This window comes from Sarcophilus harrisii, chromosome 3, assembly GCF_902635505.1.
Source record: "Sarcophilus harrisii chromosome 3, mSarHar1.11, whole genome shotgun sequence".
NCBI lineage: Eukaryota > Metazoa > Chordata > Mammalia > Dasyuromorphia > Dasyuridae > Sarcophilus > Sarcophilus harrisii.
Window position 1 is genome coordinate 245,093,218 of NC_045428.1, and position 26,044 is coordinate 245,119,261.

A 26,044-nucleotide genomic window follows, 5' to 3' on the forward strand; every position below is an offset into this window, starting at 1 on the left:
GGAGCCGTGCCTCACCTCCTCTGGAGCCATTTGGGTCCAGTAACCAGATATATATCAGGACCAGTGGTGACGGCCCTGGATGTGGTGCGACATCTGAGCCTTTTTAAACTAAGGTCTTTCCCAGGTCTCAGTTTGTCTGAGGCAACCACCCATTTGGTGATTAAGGCTAGGCAAGAAAGGATGGGACTAGAGGTTCGGAGAGCCAGTCCTAATAGCTTTTGAGAGCCCATCGTGATGCAGTGTGAGCGTTTACACCTTAAAAATCAGCAATAAATACGAATCCGTACTTGAGTACTGTTTCGAGAGCCAGTTTAATATAATATTAATAATATAGCACCTTGAACTGCTAACTCTAGAGATGGCTTGAGCTCGGCACCTGAGAAGTCTCAGGTAATGAAAATGTCAACATATCGGAGGCTAAAAATAACTGACATTTATATTCACCATTTAAGTTTGCAAAGCGCTCTACGTCCGTTCTCTTTTGAGCCTCTCAGTGTTGATGAAGGTAGATCTAAAAATCCACACTAGTATGTTAGAGAGAGCTCTCCCTCCACAGCCACCCACTACCTGGGGGTTAATTGAACGCACCAACCGAGCCAGGCAAAACAAAATGGGAAACGGATTTTCAGCTTTGATCAGAGAAGTGAACGAGTCTGGGGGTGCCTTAATAACATAAAGCGTATTATTATTTCCTTTTGTCCTCACGACAACCCCGAAGACCCACGAAGCGGGTGTCATTCTTATTTCCCTTTGAGAGACGGTGGGGACGCGGGGAAGAAGGGAGAGAGAGTGCTTGTGCGGTTTCGGAACGCGGAGTTTAAGGGGAGGAGTGCGTTTCTGCAGCCTCCTTGGTCCGAAGAGCAGCCAATCCCTGCTTCCGCTCTCAGGCCGAGAGGGCGGCGCAAGAGAGCCACAGCGGGAAGAAGAAGGCGAAGGCGGGGGAGGAGCGCAAGGTTACACTCGCGTGACGTCACCTCCGGTTCTGAGAGGTGACGGACCATCAGGTCGCGTCTCCCCGATGGCGGTGCGGAGCAATCCTTCCCGTTGCTGGTCTCGGAGGCGTTGAAGCGGTGGTAACGTGGTTCCAGCTTCACTTAGAGAGACGAAGGCGGGGGGGAAGGAGGGGCTTCCTCGGAGCGGACGCGGCCTCCGCGGGGCACCGTTTCTCCCATTCTCCCCCTCTCCTTGGACACTTGTTAGAGTCGGTCGCCCTTAGCAACCGATAGTTCCGGAAGAGCGGGTGGCGCTTTTCTACACTTTTCTCGCTTCCCCAAATTGTGGGATCGCACCTTCAAACCCCTCTTTTTACTGCGCATCCTGCGGCCAACACTTTGACACCCTTTGACCCCAGCATCCGGAGATCCGGCCTTGCGTTAACTCGGATATTGTTTCCGATAGCGCCCATCTGCGCGTGCGCGGCATCCTTCCCTACGGTACCCGAACAACTCCTGAGGTAGTGATGGTTTTTCTCCATGTAAAGAGGGGCGATGAGAGCCAGTTTCTGCTGCAGGCTCCCGGCAGCACCCCGGTGGAGGAGCTCACCTTGCAGGTCACCAGGATCTACAATGGGAGGCTCAAGGTGGATCGCATCTGTTCAGGTATCCGCGGCCAGATAGACTCGCCCAGCCCCTTCAAAAACCTTCTTAGGGTCTTCCACCCTTCGCAGAAATAGGAGTCGTCTGTTTTGTTGTTGCCTCCTTTTAGTAAAAGCGTGGAGAGTAACCCCTAAATCAGCAAGTCCTGTCTTGTGCAGGCTCCTATATGTATTGACGGAGTAAGTACAAGTCAGTTTAACAAAAATGCTAAGTTGCAGAGGTTATAGGGGGCAAGCCAGTATTCCCTAGAGAGAGTTCCCTTCAACAGTAAACAAAAATGAGCACGTGCCGGCCAAAGTATACATACAGGTATATCTATGTAAAGATCTAGATTTATATAGAGAAATTAAATCTATATGTCTATATTGCCTTATTTAAATACATTTCCTCCTTTCCCCTCCCCCAAAAAAAATAAATAGAGAAGTCTAGTTTTAGAGCTTGGTTTCAGTCCTATATCTTGATATATACCAGCTTTGCGAACTGGTAAAAGTTTTAGTATGCTAGGAAACCCTTATACTTATTGACTACAAATTACACATGAGTTACAGATCTGTCCCACAGGAAGGAGTTTCCATACTGAAATCATACAGATTTAATGGTGAATTTTCATCCACAAAACTACTGCTTCAGCCCCTTGTTGAAAGTGCAATTCTATTCAGGCATTTGTGAAATACACATTATGGCTTGAGCCAGATTGTAAGGGGAAGGGGAGGACAACACAGATTTTAGGTCTTCTGGGAGCAAAACAAGTATGTATATATATATTATATATATTTAGATCAATAACCTATGATGATCCAAGTTTAGGCTCTCTCTCTCTCTCTCTCTCTCTCTCTCTCTCTCTCTATATATATATATATATATATATATATATATAGATAGATATATATATAGATATAGATATATATATAGATAGATATAGATATAGATAGATAGATAGATATATTATTTTTATGAGTATGGAAGAGTACTTACAACTGGAAAGTGGGAGGTCAGAAGAGTCTTAAGTTGGCAGTGACAGTTGAGCTAGAGATGCCAAAAGTAGAGATGAGGAGGGAGAATGTTCCAGGCTTAGGAGATAACCTTTGTTAAGGTAGGAGATGGTATGTTGTACTAAAGGAATAGTTCAGCCAAGTTTGATGGTGGCTGAGTGACTCAGGAAGCCCAAATCCTGCCACAGACACTTAGCTGTGTGACTCTGGGCAAATCACTTACTCTTCAGTTGGTTGAAGAGAGCAGGATTCTAGATAAAGTTGTTTGTTTGTTTGTTTTTTTATTATAGTAACTTTTTATTGACAGATCTAGATAAAGTTTACCTAGATTTTATCAAAGTATTTTACCAAGTCTCTTATTCTGAGCTGTAGAGTAGATGATAGATGGATTTGGAAGTGGTTGAATGGCTTGGCCAGAAGAATTCAACATTGTCCTGGAAAGATGTCTCTAGGAGAGTGCCTCTCTCCTGGGATTTATGCTTGGCTTTTTGCTGTTTAAGGTCTTTAGTATTAAATGAGAATAACTAGAGAGATGGCATGCCTTTCAAAATTTGCAAGTGTGCTAAAAGTGGTAGGGATATGTTCCAAGTCAGACAGATCCTGAGATTCTCTGATTTCTACCTTAACCAGCAAAACCTTCTGAAGCCATATATGTGTAAGACATGTAGAAGGCAAATAGAAAGTAACTATGGTGAGGAAAACTCTAGCAGTGGAGAGGAACAGGAACGGCCTTTGGCAGAAAGTGGTGCTTGAGCTGAGTCATGAAGTAAGGCCGGAAAGTATTCTAGGCATGGGGAACAACTGTACAAAGGCCTGAGTCCGGCGATGCATGCACTATGGCTGGATCATAACATCTGTGGAAGAGAATAAAATGTAATAACATTGGAAAAGTTAAGAAGAGGACATGTGAAAAGCCTTAAATAAAATGCTTGGTATTTGGTCCTAGATTTAGTAGGGAGCCACTGAAATTTATTAATAAGGAGATGATATGGTCATTTTTATGTTTTAGGAAAATCATTTTACCAGCAGAAGAGAGAATAAATTGACATGGGGAGAGAACTGAAGCAGAGAGACCAAATGATTCAGCATGATATTTGACTAAAGTGTGTCTTGAGATCAAATGGAAAAATATAGTTCGAATGATTAATTGTAGTTGTTGAGTGTTGAATGTTGATTATTTTCAATTTAATTAAACAAGCTTTTTCTAGGCATGGGAAACAACTAGAAGGGGTAGTGTTGTGTGTGTAAGGATTATAATAAGACCACTTTGACAAGACCATAGTGTACTGGAAGGGGAATTATGTATAGTAAAACAGGAAAAGTTAGTTTCATCCACATTATAAATAGCTTTAAATGTCAAGAGGGGAGTTTATATTTGATCCTGGAAGTTATGGAGAGCCACTGAAGCTTCTTGAGCAGGGAAGTGATTTTTTTTGTCATCTGTGCTTTAGAAATATTACTATCACCCTTTTCCTCACTGAGTTCCTTCCACTCTTGAGTTTCAAGATTTACATTATGAGCCATTAACTTTCTCACTCTGAAACATTAATCACTTGCCCTTTGCAGCCCTTCCTCTTTTTGGTTAGGTTCGTCCAGAACCTTCATTTTAAAGAGGCCAGCCTCTCTCTCTGAGGTTCCACTTTGACTCTCTTCTCTCTCATCTTCTCTCCTTACTCCTTTCTGCTTCTTTTTAGGTGGTGTTTTTTCTCTGTGTACTTTGCTTATAAGTCCTTCACAGACAGGGACTGCCATTCTTCTTGCTTATATTTGTATTCCCAACTTTTAGAGCTAGACAACATGATTAATAAATGCTTCTTGATGACTTTAATGGTTGCAAGATAGATTGATCATAAAGGGGAGATACTTGATGTAGGGAACTCAATCAAAAAGATGTTACAATCATCCATGTAAAGCAATGAAGAGGGCCTAAACTAAGGTTGTCATAGGGTTATTGATTTAAGCTGGAAAAGACCTCAGTTACCAATGAATCCAAAATCCTTCATTTTACAAATGAGAAAACAGGGCTAAAGGAGTCCAGTGAACCTGGAGTCATCTGTTGCCAGAGCCGTTGTTTTTTTCCACCATTTAGTGTCGCCCCTGAGGAAGCTTGTTGGCACAGTGGTGAGAGCATCAAGCTTGAAGTCAGGAAGACAAATTTGGCCTCAGACACTTAATAGCGGTGTGACCCTGAGCAAGTCACTATTTGCCTCAGTTCCCTCATCTGTAAAATGAGCTGGAGAATGAAATAGCAAAACACTCCAATATTTTTGCCACAAAAACCCCAAAGTGGGGTGATGGATGAAGTAAGTCACACATAATTGAAATGACTGAACAACAACAAAGTGCTGCTCCTTCTTTGTGCATGAATTACATTAGTAAAATTACACAGCATTTATTTTCATGAGAGTAAAGAAAAGAGTATAGGTGTTAGAGATGTTGAGAATATACCAATTTCTCCATCTGGATGTCCCATAGTCATCTCAAACTCAATATATCCAGAACAGAACTTATTTTCCTCCAGAATTTCCCACTTACTCTTGATAACAAGACTATATACTTCCTTCCACTTATTCAGTTTTACAACCTGAGTTACCCTCATCTGTTTTTCCTCATTCCATATATCACAAATTTTGGTCTTGTTAATTGTATCCCATATAACTCTAGTTTAGATGTAAGCCTGCTCTGTACTTGATTCTGTTCATTAACATCTTGGATGATAGCAGAAAAAGGCTCAACTTAAAGGCTAGAAGGGAGTATAAAGATCATAGATGTTAAACTGAGGGGATCTGAAATAGCAGTGAACTCCACCCCCTTATTTTATAGATGAGGAAACTGGTGCTGTGGCGGTGAAAGATCCCAGAATTATTCAGGGAAAGTGATAGGACTAGACTTTAAATCCAAGTCCTCTCACTCTATGTCTGGTGCTTTCCCCTGATGTCACATGGCTAATTGACTAGTAGACTTCATCCTGTATCTCTCTGTGACTCTGGATCCTCCTGTTCTTCCTTATTTCCCCTTTTCTTTCAATGTTACCATCATCATTCAAGTTTCCATTACCCGAGATACTGACATTACCTTATGTCACCCTTCTCCATCCTCCTTTTCAACTTGTAGTCAGATGCCAAGTCCTGTCACAAAATTTCAGAGTTGGAAGGGAGTACAAATATTACTCCTTCCTTTAATCTGAATAGAGATCTTTCTAACCTCCCCAACAAATGAATGAATGAAAAAACATGTTCTAAGTACTTTGTAAATGCAGAGAGCATTGTGCTGAATGCTAGGGTTATGAATAGAAAAGTAAGAATCTCTTCTCTTAGGGAACTCACCTTCTTTAGGAGGAACACGCCTAGGAGATTCAGCCACAAGTCAGATGAAAGCATTCAGTAGTGGAATTTGAGAGCAAAGCAGATGGTAATATACTTTCTAAGTAGACATTCAACCTCCACTCAAAAGATTTTCATTGATGGGAAACTTAACTATCTTTATCAGGCAATCTACACTTTTGGACAAGTATATTTACTAACTTCTACATGGGGTAAAAAATCTTTAATTATTGTTCATAGAATTCTCTTTGGTAGTCAAATTTTTAGTCTTCCTCCCTCTAGAATAAGCATTTCCAAGTTCCCTCAACTGATTACACTTCTCTAACAGCTTTCACATTTGTTCCATCCTTTACATTTATACCTACACTACACAACTACACTTGCTATGCTCAGCCCTCATCTCTTTTTATCTGAGCTATTATAAAACCCTCCAAAGTGATCTTCTTGCCTACAGTCTATTTTTCCTCTCTAGTACATTATTCATGTTGCATTAGTAAAATTATTTGAATGATATGCTGACCATACCTCTCCATTACCAAAATAAAATATAAATTTTTTATTATATCCAGACTCTGGCTTCCCTTTCTAACTTTAGTTGTACTTAAAAGTTTTTTTTTTTTTTCCTTTGTACATGCTGTATTGTAGTCAAGCTATCCTGCTTTGAAAAGTCTTTTGTTGTGATCATCACCTTTCCCCTGTCTGTGCCTTTGCTTTTTTTCTTTATTTCATCTTGAATGAAAAATCTTCCACACATCACTTTGGCATTCTTTAATATGGTTTTTTTTCTTATTCTTTGCTATTCTTTGGTTGTCTAAATTGGAAGATAGTGTTCTATCACATATGAATGAGTTAAATTTGGGGTTCATTCCTGTTGGTGCCATTTAAGTTTTGTTGCACTGCAGCCTATCTTAATTCTAGGAACTTCTTGCACAGTTTGCTAAAATATTCCCTTAAAGATTTTTGGAGATGCTGATAATTCTCAGCTTTTCTGTCTTGAGTTCTGTCCTCTTATTTCCATCATCTTTGTTTGACAAAGCTTTCAAGCACCAGTTGTATTGTTTCTTGCAGTTGTTTTGCTGTTCTCTTGGCGTTTTTGCTATCTTACCTTGTAACATAACAGTTCTTTTCATAGTTTTATTTTTAATTTCCACAAATATTTTTAACTCGATAAAAATAGTTCATTGTCATTTTATTTTGTTCTTTCTTCACTGATGTCACTTTTTCCTTTCTTTGATATGTTTCTTATCCAGATTGTTATGTGCTATAATACATATTTATTTCAGGGGTCATAGTTTTTGTTTTTTTTTTTCCTTTCTTCTGTATGACTTTTTAAATCCTTATTTTTTTGTTGGAGTATTTTTACTTTGTTGATTTCTTTAAATGTACATTTTCCTTTTTTCTAAAATGATGTTCTTTTGAAGTTTACATTCTCTTAAAAGTCTCTATCCTGTTTCTGAGGGGAATAATTGGAGATTATCTGTCTTATCTCTCTCCCATTACCTTCTTGGTGGGAGTCTCTCCTTACATTTCTAAATAGTACCTTTTAGAGTGCTATTTAGGTGCTATTAGAGCATCTAGTCATTCTCTTTTGTATTTCTTGCTTTCTTCTCCATTTAATTATTTGCGTATACATCTTTTCCCTACCTTTTAGTTTTTTCAGTTCCTTGAAAAGAATAATTATCATATCTGTCCTTGTTTCATTAGTACCTTTAAAAAGTGACTTATACATAGTATGTGTTTAGTAAATATTTGTTGAATTTGTTGATCTAAAACCAATGAATGGAAGTCATAGATTACAGTTCAATTTAAGAAAAACTATAATAATTAGAGCTGTTCAAAAATAAATTTGTATTCTTACTATAGTTAATTCCTTGTTATGACGTGTTCGGGCAAAAGCTGGATATATTCTCAAGGAAATTCCAACATATGCTGGTGGGTGTTTGGACGGGATGATCTTTAAATTCTTTTCCAGCTCTAGAATTCTAAAAAATGTTATATGAAAGACATTCACAAGATAATAAATGGAAAGAACTCTTCAATAGGGGTTTAAGGACCTTGATTCCAGTCCTAGCTCAGCCATTTCCTAACTGTCTCTTATTCTCAATGAATCTGAGGTTTTTCCTTTGTAAAATGCAGGATGAGAGCAGTGATAATTCATAGTGTTACTGTGGAAACCAAATAAGACTGCATCTGAAGGTTTTTTAGTTACTATGTTTTTCAGATACTTGGTGGTAATGGTAATATAGCTCTGAAATATTTTCTCTTTTGTCCAAATTTTAAGAAATGGAAGAACTCGCAGAACATGGCATATTTCTGCCACCTAATATGCAAGGTCTAACAGATGAACAAATTGAAGAACTGAAATTAAAAGATGAATGGGCTGAAAAATGTGTACCAAGTGGGGGCTCAGTGTTTAAGAAGGATGAAATTGGACGAAGAAATGGCCATGGTAATTAGCCATAAATAACTTTTTTTCTTCTTTGTATTTGAGTAAGTTTGGGCATTATTGATAATTTGAAAATGTAGAATTTTATTATCTTTCAATTGAAAAGTAGTTTTAACATTTCAACACAAATTCACAAGCACAGACTTAATTTTATGTGTTCTTGCCCTAAAATCCCAATCTGATAATTCACAGGAATTTTTTAAGGATAGCTCAAGAGTTCTTTTTAACAATAGAATGACAGCTATGTCTTAAATGTAATGTGGAACAAAATTTAGTGGGGAAATTTTGAGGTTTGAATTCTTTTTTTAATTATTAAAGCTTTTATTTTCAAAACATATGCACAGATAATTTTTTAACATTGATCATTTCATAACCTTGTGTTCCAAATTTTCCCCTCCTCCATACCCCCTCCTCTACATGGCAAGTAATCCAGTATATGTTATATATGTTAAAATATATGTTAAATCCAATATATATAAACATATTTGTACAGTTATCTTGCTGTACAAGAAAGATCAGATCAAAAGGGAAAGAAAATGACTAAGAAAACAAAATGCAAATGAACAACAACAAAATGAGTGAGAATGTTATGTTATGATCCACACTCAGTTCCCTCAGTTGAGATTTGAATTCTGTTAAGATTTGCAGAAGTGTGAATTTGTTTAAATAGCCTTTCTATATGTATAGAAACAGAAAGAAGACTATAAATATATTTAGCCCCACTTTTTTGTGGAGACATATCTCTCTATAACCCAGCACTTGATGACTCAATAAGCCTTAATATTATGTTTGCAATGCAGTTATCCTCTTAATATATGAGAGATGGAGACATAAAATTGTAAAATATCAATTAGATTACAATTTCTTTGTGAAAATGAGGGTTTTATATATAAACTTTGAATTTAGAAAAATTTTAACCACTCCAGTATTTGCTGAACATCTATTGTGTACATGGCATATTCACAAATACTGTGTTCTAAGAAAGTTGTGACAATTGAAGATATAGTCCTTTTAAAGAATTTAAGACCTAAAATGACCTTGAAAACTGGTAATGGTAGAAGCATTTTAGTTCAGCAGATATTTATTAAGTTCCTGCTGTGTGCTGTGACGTATTCAGCTGAAGTTATTGCTGAAATGGTGGAAATGAAAAATGATCTCTGACTGAAAGTTTACATTATGCTGGAAGGTGCTATTGTTGTGTCCTTTCAGTTTCCATGTGTTCAGTCTATAAACCTACTCTCTATTCAAGATAGATGCTATCTAGAGCAAAGAAGTTTAATTCAAAAAGATAGTAATTCATAAATAAATCCTGTTATAACAACTTATTTTTTACAGTCCTTCAGCAGGGACTATTTTCAATTGACTATTAGCTTTGGCAGGTAAAATTCATGTCAGATACTTTCAGTATGCAATTCATTGATGAAATATATGAGGGCTCAAGTTGGTTTTCTCATATCTTTTGGTTTCTCAACTAAAAAATTTTAAACTGACTTTTAAATAAAGGAATTCTAACAATTTTCATTGCTTGCAATTTTTTAGCCTATAAATTCTCTATATCAAACTTTGTCATTTTGCAGAAAACTATATAATTATGAAGAGTTTCTGTTGTTACAGCTACTATACTAATTATAGTCTAGCTGATGTCCTTAACATAGTACCTTTTTGAATCCACTACTAAAACTTATTGCCTATCATTAAACTTGCTGTCAGATTGCTGCTAGTTAGAATTAAAGCATTCAACATATTTGAAACTTATCATAAAATCTTATCACTTCTCTTTTTCTAAGCTCCAAATGAAAAAATGATGCAGGTTTTGAAGAAGACTGTAGAAGAAGCTAAGGCATTAATATCTAAGGTAATGAATGCCATGTGTACCAATAACCCTTCTAATTTGAAATGTTCCCAAAGGTACCCATCTTTTGGATTTATCTACTTTTTGCTCATGGGTATTAATATTCATTAATTAATGAATTCTTAGTGTATACTGAAGTATATAGTTTTTTCACTTTTTTTAGTTTTCTTATTTTTTTTCCCCATAACATGGCTAATGGGGAACTATATCTTCATGACTTCAAATGTATAATATATACCATATGTCTTACCTTCTCATTGGATTGTGAAAGGAATTAAGGAAGGGAAAGAATTTGGAACTGAAAATAAATTTTTTTTAAAAAACTAAAAAAAATTCAAAACATGTTTGGGGTACTCCCTAGCCTACTGTTTTTATTCCTGTAACTATTTATCCCATATCCTTGAACCCCTTCAGTTTAGAGTTACTTGTATTATTTTTGATAAATTAGTAGTTCACAAGTGAGACAAATATGAATTATTATATTTTTATTTTTAATTACTTAAAATAGGTGATAATGAGAAGTTTCAATAATATATCCATAGATTATTCTTATATGTGCTTAGAGACATTCATCTTAATATTAGTATGGATTTGTTTTCCAGTTGAAAAAAAATGGATAATTTGAGAATCTGAAGGGAAGAAAATAAAAGGCTTTTTTTTTTCCTAATGGAACTGTGGGATTTTTTTTAGCACAAAATGTAAATGAAAGTATAGAAATGGTTTTGTTTATAGTTGTATTTTGCCTAAGTAATTGTGCTTCTTCAATTTCAGAAACAAGTACAAGCTAACGTATGTGTTACTATGGAGATGGTGAAAGATGCACTGGACCAACTTCGAGGAGCTGTAATGATTGTTTATCCAATGGGTTTGCCACCATATGATCCAATTAGAATGGAGTTTGAGAATAAAGAAGATTTATCAGGCACTCAGGTATATAGTTATCATGTCTGAGATGGACTTATTTTCTCTGAAAAAAAGGAAATGGAATTACAAATCACAGGAGCTAAGTTATGTTTTATACATTGTTTTTTATAATTCCATAACTGGAAGGAGCTTAAAAGTCCATCTTTTTGACTTCTGAAGTACAAGTTGTCTTCACTGCAATTTTAAGGTTTAATACTTATGAATAATTATTTATTTAATACTAATTTATGCCTAAAACAGCCTCAAGACTTTTGGCTCACTTTGAATATGTAGTCAGAAGAAATTTAGTACAGCAAGAGAACATTCTATTCTTTCATTAAACATATGTTTAGTAAACATCTATTATATACACTGCTGTAAGTGTGTATGTGTGTGTGTGTGTGTGTATGTAGTAAGATATTGTCCCTTGCAGTGAAGAAGCTTATAATCTAGTAAGAGAAAAGAGATACACACACACCAAAAAAAAAAAAAAATACCCATAATACAAATTAAGTTGAGATAAGTTCCTAAGAGTTATAAACTGCATACTAGAATTTAGAATGAGGTTAGAAGAAACTAATCCCAATTAAGGGAAGTGGGAAAAAGTCTTTATACAAATGGCATCTAACCTAGACCTTGAAGAGTGGATCAGATTTCAGTAGCCAGAAATGGGGGTAAAAGGAGGGCTTTTCAAGCTAAAAGGATGTTGTGAACAAAAGAATGACAGTATAGTTTGTGTTTGGGGAATATAAACCTGTGCAGTTAAACTGGAATATAAGGTAAGTATGGTCATTCTGGACAATTAAAAGTTTTTGAGTAGAAGAGTTAATGATTTGATCAGAACTGTGCATTCTTTTGCAGAACTGTGCACTCTAGCATCAGTGCAGAGAATGGATTGAAGGAAGACAAGAAGAGAGTCCAGGAGACTGAGAATAAGCTATGCAAGAAATCATGAGTGTCTGACAGTGGTATAGAAAGGGGTGGGGAATAGATTGAAGAGATAGCAACAAATAACTCATACTAGAATCTCTAGGGCTTTGTGACTGACTAGGTGTATAGGGTATTGAAAAGGAGTTATCAGAGCAATTCCAAGATTTGAAGCCTGGCTAATCAGAAATTTGGGAGAAAAAGAAGTCTTCATAAAAGAGGATTTTGGAAAAAAATATACATAGGGAGTGGAAAATGAAAATGCCCTTGCAAGGAGCAGAAATTAGAGGTAAATAGAGAAACAGAATAAAACAGTTTGTTAGGCAGTCTAATGTCTCTTCTTTTCCTTTGGAGCCTCCTAGATACTGAGCTTACTCTGGCAATTAACATCCATCCATTAATGGTATCCATTAACCACCTCATCCATGTGTATGTCACTAGAAAGTATAATGACAAGATAAGTAAACTTAGCCAGAGTATTCAAATTATTTCCATTTGTTCTAACAAATGGCTCCATGTATGGATGGCATATGTAGTTCTAATAGGTGGAAAACTTGTGTTTTCTTGGTGTTAATTATTAGGCCAGAATTGGCACTGGCAGCAGAAAATTGATTCATACTGTGATGCGTCTCCAGAGGCTTCACTGAGGACACGATCATCTGCAAACAAAAGGCTGCACGCCGACTCTTCCTCCACTTGAGTCTTGGCCTAGTTATCTTTTCAGGTTAAATACTTTATCATCAATACCTTGATGCCATTTTAATCCTCCTTGAAGGCATCCAATACCTTTACTGAAAGCATCATGCTAAAAAGCAAAGGAGCAAGTACATAACCATGTTTCACTCCATTGGTGACTGGGAAAGTCCAACAGCATTATTCATTATCCAGAAACTGCACAGGCTTGCTGTCAAGAAACCAATATACCATACTAATAATAATAATACTTCTCTGGACTAAAAAACTTCTCAGGTTTTGTCCTGATAGTCCATAAATCCTCACAACTGACAGTATCAAAATCCTTGGTCAAGTCAATGAATGTTACATCCAAATCTCTGTTGTGCTTCTGGTATTTCTCCTGGAGTTGTTAGGCAAACACTATATCAACCATTCCCTGGCTCTTTCTGACAGCCACTAAGGCTCTCAGGTGGATAATTTTTCTGGTGAAGGATTAGCCTATTAAAGAGGTCTCTGGCAATAACTTGAGAGAGAGAAAGATACTCCTGTGATTTTCACAAGGCAACCTATTTCCTTTTCCTTCATATAGATGGACCCCCCCCCCAAAAAAGACATCCTTGAACTCCTAGGGAAATTACTTCCTCTTGTCATAGTAACTCAGAAAATTTCTGTCCTCTTTTATATATGAGCAGTGGACTCCTGTTTTGTAAATCTTACCCGGAATAGAATCAGTACTGGGTACTTTGCCACACAAAAGGATCTAATGACAAAACCTCTTCTCCATTTGGAAGTTTAGTTAGAGAGATATTGGCTTCAACCTGAGCTCATGGCTTCAACATTGATTGATGATGATCTGTTGAGAACAACAGATGGAAGTGTTTCAGCCCATATCTCCAGGATCATGTCTTATCACTGTGAATCAGTGTGATTTAACAGCACTGAGTAGTTAAAATGCACCATAAGTTTTCAGCCACAAGTAGCCTTCAGAGCAACATAAAGGTACTTTGGTTTATTACTATTAATATAAAACTGAATTTCATCTACCTTCTTACTGAGTCAACAATCCTGTCTCTAATAAGATTGGCCTGCATTTTATTTTTGATGGAGTTAACCACAGCCGCCTTAGAAACACATGCACTATCCTTTGATATAAACCCTCTGTAGTTCCTGGGTTTTTTTCAATTTAGCAGGTTCTGAATTTCCCCATTATTTTCATCAAACCAATCTTGTTGTTTGCAAATATTCTGACCAGGATGTGTAAATACTGCATACCTTGGAGATTACCAGAAGTAGCAACAATCAGTCTGGATATGGTAGCTCTCAGATCAGGATAAGCCAGGTGTTCAGAGATTCTGAGATTCCCTCACACTCTGACCTAAGATGCCAGAAAAGGCCCTAAAACTCCAGCACTTAGAACCTCTTAAGATCCAAGTTGGGAGGGAAGGAGAGGAGAGGTGGCTAACCAGTGAGGTAGGATCAATGAAGAAACCTAGGGCAAAACCAAACAGGAGCAACCACTCTACCTAAATCCATATCAGGGCATGGAACCTGGCCCAGGAACAAAATGTCAATTGATGAAATAAAACTAGAACAATAAATTAATCAGAAAGACTACTGGCTGATATTAAAAATTACTGTATATCAATAAATGCCCCCAAATTCAGGCTATATGGAGAAAGTAACTCCATAATCACTGCAAGTAAAAAGAAAAAAAAAATGGTTATAACCAAGAACTACATGGAAGAAATGAAGCAAGAGATAAGAATGAAATAAAAGCTCTAAAGAAAAGAATTAAAATGATAAATATCTTAGAAGAGAAAGGGACAAAATTAATACTCCTTGAAATCTAGAATAGATGTAACATCATGAAAAGAGAAGGCAGATGAGAAGGGAAAGAAAATATTGCCAAATAACAGTGAAGGCTCAGCAGGAATAGCATAGCCTGAAATGATAATAAATACAAACAAAATGGTCTCATGCTTTTCTCCAGCCATGATTGGCAGCCTGGTATTATTGTAGGTGAGAAATTGGCAAAGTAGTTACAGAAGAAAGTTAAAGGGATATGAGGTGGTGCCTCCAGAGAAAAATATTGAAATGACTAGCTGGATCTTACGCTGCCCTTGAAAGATAAATTGAATGATCCTCTGAAAAATTATGCCAAGGCCAAGGACCCAGGAATGAGTAGGCTAAGTGGAAGGATAGGAATTTTCACTTAGAAGAAATTTTAGAGTTTGAGGTCTTGAATTTCAGGTCCTACTGATGATTTAAAAAAAGGTCAGCAATGTGGCAAAGCCAATGAGTGGTTGAAGGGAATTATGGTTGAGCTTCATTATAGTTGAAAAAAATGAAGGGACTATGAGGGCTGAATGTTGGTCCTCTAGGCTGTGTCATGTAAGCTCCCTATAGCGAGTGAGTTGGGAATAAGGGAGGGGAAATCTTTCTCTCCTCTTAATAGTAAAACATGGTTTATTTAATATGCCAGAGTCAGTCTCCTCAAAGAGGAGTAGGGTAAGGAGCAGTACATACCATACTCTCTGCTTCTGGGGACGGTCAGAGCTACCATGCCAGTCAGATCGAGGGGAAGGGTGTTCAGTCTGGTGAGATGGAGGGCCTGGTCTCTTAAAAAACATAAAAAGATTCAAATCCCCTTTGTATCTTAATGTACAAAAACAAGCTGCTTTTAATGATCTCTCTGTCATCTCCAAAAAATCTGCAAGACAAAGAAACTCCCATTTACTTGGGATTTTGAGATTTACTAAACACTTTTCCTAAAAAGAAACCTGTGGGGTTGAAACTTTACCCCATTTTATGGATGAGAAAAACTGAGGTTTAGAGAAGTAAAGTAACTTGCCTAGGATTGTACAATTCATGAGCAACAGGAATGAGAGTTGAACCTGCAACTCTGATCTTCAAAAATAGCACTCTTCTTCTTCATACGCCATCCTTCCTGTTACCTTAGAAATGTTGACTAAAATGAAATGTGGTTCGAAAGCAGGAATTTAATGTTCCATGAACAATGAGTTTAAAGTATGAAATAATAAAGATAAGTGTTTTAGATGCATCAAAAAGGTCTTAAGAGACTGGCATCTGTTTGGAGTGATAATAAGCCAAGCTGTGCTGTGTTTCAAAATTTGCCAATGTACATTTGAGTGGTATGGCAGTCCAATTATCTTTTCTTAAAAATATTTTTTTTTGTTTTTTTCAGTTATCTTCAGCTATATCTGTCTCCTTCCAAAGAGCCATTCCTTGTAATAGAGAATTTTAAAATGCAAAACAAAAGGCACTTTTAGCAAAATCAGCAGCATATCAGCTGATTTTGAAAATATATGCAATATTCCTTCACCATAGTTCCCCACCTCTATAAAAATTAGGGCAGGAGATGGCAGGGCAAAGGGATGCATTTTCTCATCTCTTTTTTGAAGACAAACTTGTCCTGATGCTGATTCTTTTATTTAATTGTAGGCTGGGCTTCAGATCATTGATGAATCAGAGGCACAAATGTGGTGGGCAGCAAAGGAGTTAAAAAGAACTCAGAAACTTTCAGACTATGTGGGGAAAAATGAGAAAACTAAAATCATTGTCAAGCTTCAGCAAGTAAGTCCTTATGCTTTAATGTTTCATTATTTTTTTCATTTAATATTTTTATTTTTCCTAGTTACATGTAAAACAATTTTCTTTATATTTTAATGTTTTATTTTTTATTATTTTTATTTTTCCCAGTTACATGTAAAACAATTTTGTTTATATTTGTTTTTAAACTTTGAGTTCCAGATTTTCTCCTTTCCTCCACATCCCATTAAGAAGGCACATATGAAGTTATGTAAAATATTTCCTAAAAATCATGTTGCATAATAAAACATAGATCTCCCCCTCTCAAAAAAAAATTCTCAAAATAACAAAGAAAAAAAGTATGCTTCAATCTATATTCAGATACAATCAGTTCTTTCTCTAGGTATTGATAATATTTTTCATCCTAAGTCCTTCAGAATAGTGTTGGATCTTTGTATTGCTGAGAATAGCAAAATTTATTCCCAGTTAGTCATCCTAGAATATTGCTATTACTTTGCACACACACAGTACATTTCACTTTGCTTGAGTTCATGAAGGACTTTCCAGGTTTTTCTGAGACTATCCTTATTATTTCTTATAGAACTCCATCATAATCACCTATCAGAGTTAATTCAGCCATTCTCCAATTGGTAGGCATTCCCTTGATTTCCAGTTTTTTGCCCTGAAAAGAGGGCTTTTGAATATACAAGTCCTTTTACTTTTTTTTTAAACTCTTTTGGGATTCATGCCTAGGTAGTGGTATTATTAAATCAAAGATAAGCATAGTTTTATAGCCCTCTGGGACATAATTATCTTTTAATCATTTATCAATTTGGGGAATGGGTTTTTTTATTTTTTAATTTATTTTTTTTAATAAGTTTGACAGTTGCCTAGAAATCAGACCTTCATTAGAGAAACTTGCTTCAAAATTTTTTCCCAATTACTATTGCTAACTATATTTCTTCCCTGTTTATTCTATTCTCTCTCTCCTTTCACCCTGATCCTTCTCAAAAGTGTTTTGCTATGGACCATTTCCTCCCCCAGTATGCCTTCTCTTCTGTCACCCTCTCTTCTTCCCATATCCCCTTTCACTTCTCCTTTCCTGCAGGGTAAGATAGATTTCTATGCTCCTATTGAGTGTATATGTTATTTCATCTCTGAGCTAATTCTGATGAGAGTAAAGTTCACTCACTTCCCTTCCATTGCCTTCTCTACCCCTCCACTGTAAAAGCTTTTTCTTGCCTTATTTATGGCAGATAATTTACACTATTCCACTTCTCCTTTCCCTTTCTCCCAGTACATTCCTCTCTCTCCCCTTTTTAAAAAATATTATCTCTTCATATTCAATTCACACCTCTGCCCTCTATGTATATATACTCCTTCCTAACTGCCATAATAATGAGAAAGTTTTTATGAGTTACAAGTATCATCCTCCCATGTAGGAATGTAAACCTTATTGCCCTTTATGATATCCCCTTCCTAATGACTTCCTTATGCTTTTCCTGAGTCCTGGATTTGAAAATCATGTTTCCTATTCAGTTCTGGTCTTTCCATCACGAATGCTTGAAATTCTCCTGAAGAATTATATTCACTTTTGCTGGGCAAGTGATTCTTGTTTGTAATTCTAGTTCCATTGCTCTCAAAAATATCATATTCCAAGCCCTTCGGTCCTTTAATGTAGAAGCTGCTGACTCTTGTGTTATCTTGACTGTAGCTCAACTGCATTTGAATTTTTTTTCCCTGGCTGCTTGCAACATTTTGTCCTTGACCTGGAAGTTCTGGAATTTGGCTCTAATAATTCCTGGTAGTTTTCATCTTGGTATCTCTTTCACAAGACGATCAGTATATTCTTTCAATTTCTATTTTACCCTCTGCTTCTAGAATATCAGGACAGTTTTCTTCATAATTTCTTGAAAAGATGATGTCCAGGCTCTTTTTTTGATCATGACTTTCAGGTAGACCAATAATTTTTCAATTAACTCTCTTGGGTCTATTTTCCAAGTCAGTAGTTTTTCCAGTGAGATATTTCACTTTTTTTCTTTTTTTTTTTTCATTTTTTGGGTTTTGTTTTATTGTATCTTTATTTCTTATAATGTCACTAGCTTCCATTTGCTCATTTCTAATTTTTAAGGAATTATTTTCCTTAGTGAGCTTTTGTACATCCTTTTCCATTTGGCCAATTTTGCTTTTTAAGACCTTCTTCTCATTAACTTTTTGTATTTCCCTTTGCACCACTTGCAATTCTCTTTCCAATTTTTCCTTTCTCTTTCTTTCTTGGTTTTCAGAATTACTTTTGAGTTCTTCCACGGCCTGAAATCAAATTATATTTTTCTTGAAAGCCTGGCATGTAGGAGCTTTGACTTTATTATATTCATCTGAGTGTGTGTTTTGCTTTTTCTTCACATTATGGTAACTTTCTATTGTCAGAATTTTTTTCTCATTTTGCTCATTTTCCCAGCCTGTAAATCAGCTGTTAACACTGTTAAAGTAGACTCTGTTTTCAGGGTAGAAAGTGCATTGTCCTAAGCGTCAGGGGTTTTGTGCAGCTGTTTTCAGAGACCCTTCTAGGGACCTGACCACCTGTAACTGTGAGGAGGGTCCCCACTCCACTTTGACTGTAAGTTGTAGTATGCTAAAGCAAGTAGAGTTTTTCCTCAGTGCTAATAAAGAGTTATTCTATGAGCTGAGGCCTCTAGAAGCTGCCACCATTACAGCCCACATCCATTCCTGGTTAGCTGATTTCCCAAGGCCCTCTCATTCTACTGACTTTCCAAGTTGTATGTGGTGTCTCAGAACCACCAGAGTGGTTCTGAAAACCACCAATACTGCCACTGATTCAGACATCCCTAAGTTCATTCCTGCTTTGCTGGGGTTGGGACCAAGGCCAGGCTCTTACCCTGGTGTCACAGACCTTTCTTCTGACCTTTTAAGTTGTCTTTGGCTGAAAAATTGTTTTATTCTGTCTTTTTGTGTGATCTGATGCTATAAAATTTGTTTAGGGTCATTATTTAAAAGAATTTGGGGTGGCTTGAGAGAGAACTCAGCAAGTTTCTACCTTTATTTTGCTATCCTGGCTCTGTCTCCATATTTTATTATTTATACATTTTAACTTTAATTGGTTGGTTACTTTCTAATTGGTGAAAAGTTATAATAAATATGATATTTTTGAACCAGCAATGCACATACAGTTTTACGTAAAGGGCTAAAACTCTATAAAAGGTGTGCTTAAATCCAACAACCAAGTACTTAAGGCTAATTACCTTTTAGCCAATAATTCTATTATCATATGCTTGGAAAAATGTCCCTTCTCATTATTCCATGCTGGCTCAATCTTTTGGTGTATACAGATAATTGTAGGGGGGGATTAAAGGGTAGAGTGAGACAAGCCAACTCATTTGGTCACAGGAGAGGGGAAAAGTGTGGAGATTCTGAACTCTAGCTCCTTGGCAAAACTCCTGGCAGTTTTGTCCATCTCCTTCACTCCTCCCCCTAAAGACCAAGGACTTGTGCTTATCCTGACTCTGGCTCAACCTGAGGCCTCCAGGGAGCTAGCCCAGACTTTACAGTTTTATAAGTCCGAGGCTTTATGTAAGTCAGTCTACATAAAAGTTTCTATTATCTTCACCTACAAAAGTAGAAAAGGAAGTATAATAGTAGCATAGAGTTAACTTTTAATTTACTTTTTTTTGCATGCAAAGTTGAATTGTTAAAAAAATAAAGAAGTTATTTAAAATGGAAAATGTGGGCAAAAACTTGTTGCGGGTTTGGGAATATTTTTCAAAACGTTGATTTTCAAAATTTAAAAATGATTAAAGATCATTAATACAGAAGAAGGCTGCTTTCAGTGTACTCTAAGCTCCTGAAATAGATTTATATGTTCCTAGTATGATGGAGATCAGAGGTACCATGTAGCTGTAATAAGTTCTGAAGAAGTAATTTGACTCATATCCTGGGGACAGTTGTTGACTTTGTCCTGATAATGAAAGAGACAGCTAGATGTCATGGAAAGAACTGTGGAGTCAGGAAGATAATGACCTCTGAGAGCCTTGTCATCTTTAAAACTTTGATCCTATGAATTGTAAACTTCCCCAAAGACTGAGGCCACCATAACTCCAGACCCCTCAATACCTGTAAAATTAGTCCCTGCAATAACTTTAGCTTAATTGTTCTATTTCAGACAACCATCAGTACTAGAAGAATGATTTCCAAAAAATCCAAGAATCTTAGGACTCAGAAGAAACCTTAGATATACACACTTATTTAATCCCTTCATTTTACAAGTGAAGATACTTAGGTCTACAGAAGTGAAGAAATTTGATTATTTAAGGTGACATGGCAAATAAGTAGATGAGGTGGGACTCAAATTACTTTCTTATTCTAAATCTGAATGTTCATATCCTACTGACCTACTAAACTTTGCTCCTCAGTAAAAGCCATTTAAAGATACTTTACTATATGCTATCCCTGCCATCTTAAGATTTTTTTAAATAAAGGATATTAAGAAATGACGTACAAAAATCATTCAAGAAATATGTGATTAATCACAAGTAGAATTCCAGGTCACTGACAAAATAGAGGAAAAGATATGAAGTGACAGGCACTGGGGACAGCAAATGGACCACTCAAGTAGTGTTTTGTTATGTCATACCCAGGGAATAGCAAAGATCTAGAAAGAAGAAGGCCTTCAGCACCTTGAGGAGCTCCTCTGAGGAGGATTTATGAAAGGAAGTAAACAAGAATCACCTAATATGAGCAGTTCAGTGGTTTGTGTTCTGTGTGATTGAAGGGAATTATCTCCATCTAGGAGAGCAGACTTATTGAAACAGAAGCAAATTTTACTTTAATATGCACTTTATCTCTTTCCACATTTCAACAGAAAGGTCAAGGAGCTCCAGCCCGAGAACCTGTTATAAGCAATGAAGAACAAAAACAGATGATGCTGTATTATTACAAAAGGCAGGAGGAACTCAAGGTAAGACAAAAGAGGCTGCTTTTCATCAGAGGTCTTTTTAAGATTAGTGGGCCAGTTCTTTTCCCAAGATCATTTGCATTAGAGAGGAAATAATATGCCTGAGGAGAAAGTGGGTCAGATTTTCAGAGTTTTGGGAGAAGAGGGAAAATCCAGAAACTCAAAATTATCTTTCTTTGCATATGGGCCTCCCTCCTTACATCTTCCAGAAGCCTTGGACTGAATGTGAGGTTGTCAGTGCCAAGCCTTCCAGAGAACATGGAGCACCTTTCTGTTTTATTCTTCCTCATACTTTATTATGCACTTCATAAAGTACTTCAAGTAAAGTATTTTATTTTTCCTTCCCAGAAACTGGAAGAAAATGATGATGACTCCTGTCTAGACTCTACATGGGCAGACAACACTGCTTTAAAGAAACATTTTCATGGTGTAAAAGATATAAAGTGGAGACCAAGATGAAATTCTGAATTAAGCTGCTGTTATTTTAAAAAATCAATTGGCCTTTCACTGTTAAAAAAAAAAAAAAAGCTGTGTGATAAAAATTTAGATTTCAAGTTGTTTAATTTAGAGGTTAAAATATGAATTACTAAAAAATTTTATGAATAATAAATCTTTAAATTCACATTTTATCTATTTTTCTAAATTTTTAAGCAAAGCTTATAAGACATTTTTGTAATATTGCATTTTTCTAATTCTGTAGCTTTTTATTTAGTATCCTTATCTAGTTTAGTAGGTTTTTCTTGCAAGATTAATTCATTCAACAAATATTTATTGGATACCTACATACTACATACTGAGCTCTGGTAAGAATATAAATATATGTAATACAGACCTTGCCATCACAGAATTTAAAAGTCTGGTAGGAAATAAAATATATACAAATACATACACACATATCTATAAAATTACAAAATATAAGTCAAATGTGAAAGGACAAAATATGAAAGTTCAAAATAGTCATTTTATAGGAGGGAGAAATTTTACTTAAAATGAATCAGGGAAGACTTCAATACTTGGAAACTGAACTTTTAAAGATTGGCCATTTAAAAAATGGCCAGGTACAGCTGAGAAGGAAGGGCTTTCGGGGGAAAGCAAATAGCATGAACAGTAGCACAGTGATAGGAAAACTAGGGGACTTTTGGAAATTTGAAGTCTTTAGTAAAGCAAAAGAAGTCACATGGAGACAGGAAGACCTGAGTTAGAATTCAGCTACTGACGGACTGGCTGTGAGATCATGGGTAAGCCATTTAATCCCCAAAATGTTCTAAGCAAAACTAATATGGAAAGGGGTGGTTCTTAACCTCTTTTTGTCAGGGAAACCTTTAGTATATGAGTTCCTTTTCAGGACAATTTTTTTAAGTTAATATATGCAGCAGATTGCAAAGGAAATGTTTTACATTGAAATATATCAAAAAAAATTAAAAGTTCACATTACCCCAGTTAAGAACCCCTGTTCAAAGATTAAATTTTCAAGGGATACCCACCTGCTTGGCTAAAAGAGTTTTCTTATCGAAGAATTCCTTCTGAAGAAATTATGGGCCAGGCCCTATCCATATGTCATGCCATTGGAAAGTAGTAAATTAGTCAGCTTCAAAGACTGGAAAACTTGGGTTTAAGGTCTTCCTCTAGCACAATAATAAAGCTCAAGTAAATGACTTATCAGTGCCCCCCAAGCAGTTCCCAACATTGGTTTTTTCTCACTTAATAGTATTTTATCTTTTCCCAGTTACAAGTAGTTTTCAACAATCATTTTTGTAAGATTTTGAGTTCCAGATTTTTCTCTTCCTTCCCAAGCCAGCAAGCAATCTGATAATAGGTTTTACATGTACAGTCACATTAAACCTATTTCCATATTAATCATTGTGTTATAAAAGAAAAAACCACAAGGGAAAAAAAAAAGGAAAATAGTGTGCTTTGATCTGCATTCAGACTCCATAGTTATTTCTCTGGATGTAGTCAAAATTTTCCATCATGAGGCTTTTGAAAAAAAAATTTTTAATCATTTTATTGCTGAGAAGAGCAAAATCTTTGAGTGTTGCTATTGCTGTGTCCAGTGTTCTGGTTCTGCATTTCACTTATATTCTTATAAGTCCAGGGTTTTTTTTTTGAAAACGGACTGCTCATCATTTTTTATAATACACTAGTATTCCATCACATTCATATACAACAACTTGTTCAGCCATTCCTCAGGATGGGCATCCCTTTAATTTCCAATTCTTTGCCACCACAAAAAGCGCTGCTATAAATATTATAGTAAAGTGTGTCCTTTCCCTTTTTTAAATCTTTTTTGAATATAGACCTGGTAGTGGTATTGCAGGGTCAGAGAGTATGCCTGGTTTTATAATCCTTTGAGCATAGGGCCATATTGTTCTCTAGAATGGTTGGGTCAGTTCACAACTTTGCCAACAGTGCATTAGTGTTCCAATTTTCTTACATCTCCAACAGCCTTTTCCTTTTGTGTCATAGTAGCCAATGTAATAGGTATAAAGTGGTGCCTCAAAAGTTGTTTTAATTTGCATTTCTCTAATCAATTCTGATTTAGAGCTTTTTTCATATGACTAGATAGTTTTAGTTTCTTCATCTGAAAACTGTTCATATCCCTTGGGATATGAATTTATCAATTGGGAAATGACTTGCATTTTTATAAATTTGACTTGGTTCTCTACATATTTAGGAAATGAGGCCTTTATCAGAAACGCTGGCTATAAAAATTGTTCCCCAGCTTTCTGCTTTCCTTCCTAAGACATGTTGTAGACCAATTGCCAGTCAGCTTTGGCAGGAGTTTACTCACTCAGTGTTACTGCTCTAAACAAATTGCTATATGAATGTAATGGAATTTTATGGTGATAGAAATTTACAGATGGTGTTGGCCAAGGCTAAGAAAGAACCTGCCTCTGTGCCCTATGCAACACTGTCTGGCCTGTCATGTAGTTAGACTTAACAGATGAGGAAACTAAGGCTCCTTTATCCAGATCTAATCAACGCAGATTAGATCTAGAAACACAGGATTCCTGACTACTATTTCACTGTTCTCTGCCCTGGTTTCTTCTCATCAACAGAAGAAAGTTGACAGCTTGAATCAGGTAACAAAGTCACATATACACATAAATGCTCACTCAGAATTTGCAGGATTTATTGTCGTGCCCACACTTATCTAAAGGATGGCAAATAGCATTAAATTCAACTTGACCAACATTTATTAAGTTCCTATGATGCCAGACACAGCACCTGGTACAGACATGGTACCAGATACTAAAGATACAAAGGCAAAAATAAAATAGTCCCTGCTTCAAAGAGTTATGCTCCTGGGGCAGAAATGGAGAAATAGGACATATTAAAAATTCAGTGAGAGCCAAATTCATGCAAACTAACCAAAATAAACTTGGCCCAGTGTCTCTTATATGTTCTGGGTTCAGGCCAATAAAAGAGAAATCATGCTGCCTTATTATTCCAGCAGACATTTCATATTACCATAAGACAGAAAACTAGGCCATCAAAAAAAAAAAAAAATGCAGAATGGACAATGCTTAAAAAAAAAAAAAACCTATATTTTTTAATTAATCCTTAATCCCAACGTCTTCTGACTCTACATTCATACAACACTGGTTTTTTTACTTTTTTCCCTCTCTCATAGAGCCCTTTAGTGTACTTGGCAAATTTGGCCAAGGTTTCTAAGAAGTTTTAATAGTATTCCATGGCTCACTGAACAATTCCATGTGCTATGGATGCCCATGTGCACATTTTTGCCCCGGGAGCCACTGACACAATTCTAGTGGATATGAATACTAATTTTGGTGATTATGTTTCTGAAATATCCTTAAGTATTAATGCCATGTTCATATGGCATAATAAATCTTCTCTACAAATGGTATTATGTTCAATAGAATGTTTTCATCTTCCTATATCCACTTTGTCCTTCCCAGTACCATCTCTGCCCCACCTCAAATAAAACCTACAGCCCATTGGTTAAACAAAGTAGATACATGATAACATTATTCTTGTTTTTGGTATTCTGTTGGCAGTATGTTAGGAAAAAATCCCATAAAATTAGATACTATAAGTTTGAATAGTATTAATATAACAAAGTATTTAAGACTTTTGTTGTCAGAATCATGTATCCTTTGAACCACAAGTATTGGACAGTGCATGATAAGGCAGTAAAAATTTGTATTAAACTTTGTCACCTACTCAAAGAACTGCTTAGTTTTCCTGCATTCTTAGAAAAGAACCTCACTCCTGCTAACTTGAAAGCAAAATTTATTTTTTACAACAGTTCCAAATTAGAAGGAATTTTAAAGATTCTCTGATCTTTATTTCTCAGATAAAGAGATGGAAAAGAATGTTTAATTTGAGTTCAGAGGTCCTTGGTTTCAAACCCTGATTCTGTCACTTATCACCTGTGTATCCTTAGGCCTTGGGCCTTGGGGCTAGGGGCTAGGAAACCCTATCACCAGGAAACTCATCCTGGAAAATTGCATCAGCATATGGTTTCCTAAGCACAAGTGGCCACAATTACCTTTATTTGCAAATTTACGATTTCATGAAGTTCAGACACATTAAATGATCTGCAAACACCTGAGAACAAAATTGGTATTCATTGATTGGAGAGTGAAGAAATTGTAGTGCATGTATGTCATGGAATATTCAGTCAAGTCCAGTTCTATATGACCCCATTTGGGATTTTCTTGGCAAAGATATTGAAGTGGCTTGCCGTTTTCCTCCTCCAAATCATTTTGCAGGTGAAGAAACTAAGGCAAACAGGGTTAAGTGACTTATCCAGGATCCATGTACTTAACTAGGAAGTGTCTAAGGC

The 26,044-nt window shown here is 36.2% G+C and overlaps 1 protein-coding gene across 2 annotated transcripts; it reads left to right on the top strand.

Moving 5' to 3' along the window:
* The first annotated feature begins 1,346 nt into the window (after positions 1–1,346).
* On the top strand, positions 1,347–21,864 carry CFAP298 (cilia and flagella associated protein 298). Of its 2 annotated transcripts, XM_003763431.4 has the most exons (7): positions 1,347–1,598; positions 8,192–8,359; positions 10,144–10,211; positions 10,980–11,138; positions 16,176–16,307; positions 21,139–21,234; positions 21,580–21,862. In XM_003763431.4, exons 1-7 carry the CDS (start codon positions 1,460–1,462, stop codon positions 21,688–21,690), a joined length of 873 nt encoding a protein of 290 aa, XP_003763479.1. In that variant the 5' UTR covers positions 1,347–1,459; the 3' UTR covers positions 21,691–21,862. The 2 variants fall into 2 exon arrangements, with proteins under 2 accessions (XP_003763479.1, XP_023354671.1); XM_023498903.2 differs by lacking the exons at positions 1,347–1,598; positions 10,144–10,211 and having other exon boundaries at positions 8,282–8,359; positions 21,580–21,864.
* The last annotated feature ends 4,180 nt before the right edge of the window (positions 21,865–26,044 follow it).

Bases quoted from the DNA above. Each gene is read 5' to 3' on its own strand.
- CFAP298 (XM_003763431.4), top strand. From the start codon at position 1,460: ATGGTTTTTCTCCATGTAAAGAGGGGCGATGAGAGCCAGTTTCTGCTG. The intron at 10,212-10,979 runs GTAATGAATGCC...CTTCAATTTCAG, and splicing joins CTAAGGCATTAATATCTAAG to AAACAAGTACAAGCTAACGT. The intron at 21,235-21,579 runs GTAAGACAAAAG...TTTCCTTCCCAG, and splicing joins AAAGGCAGGAGGAACTCAAG to AAACTGGAAGAAAATGATGA.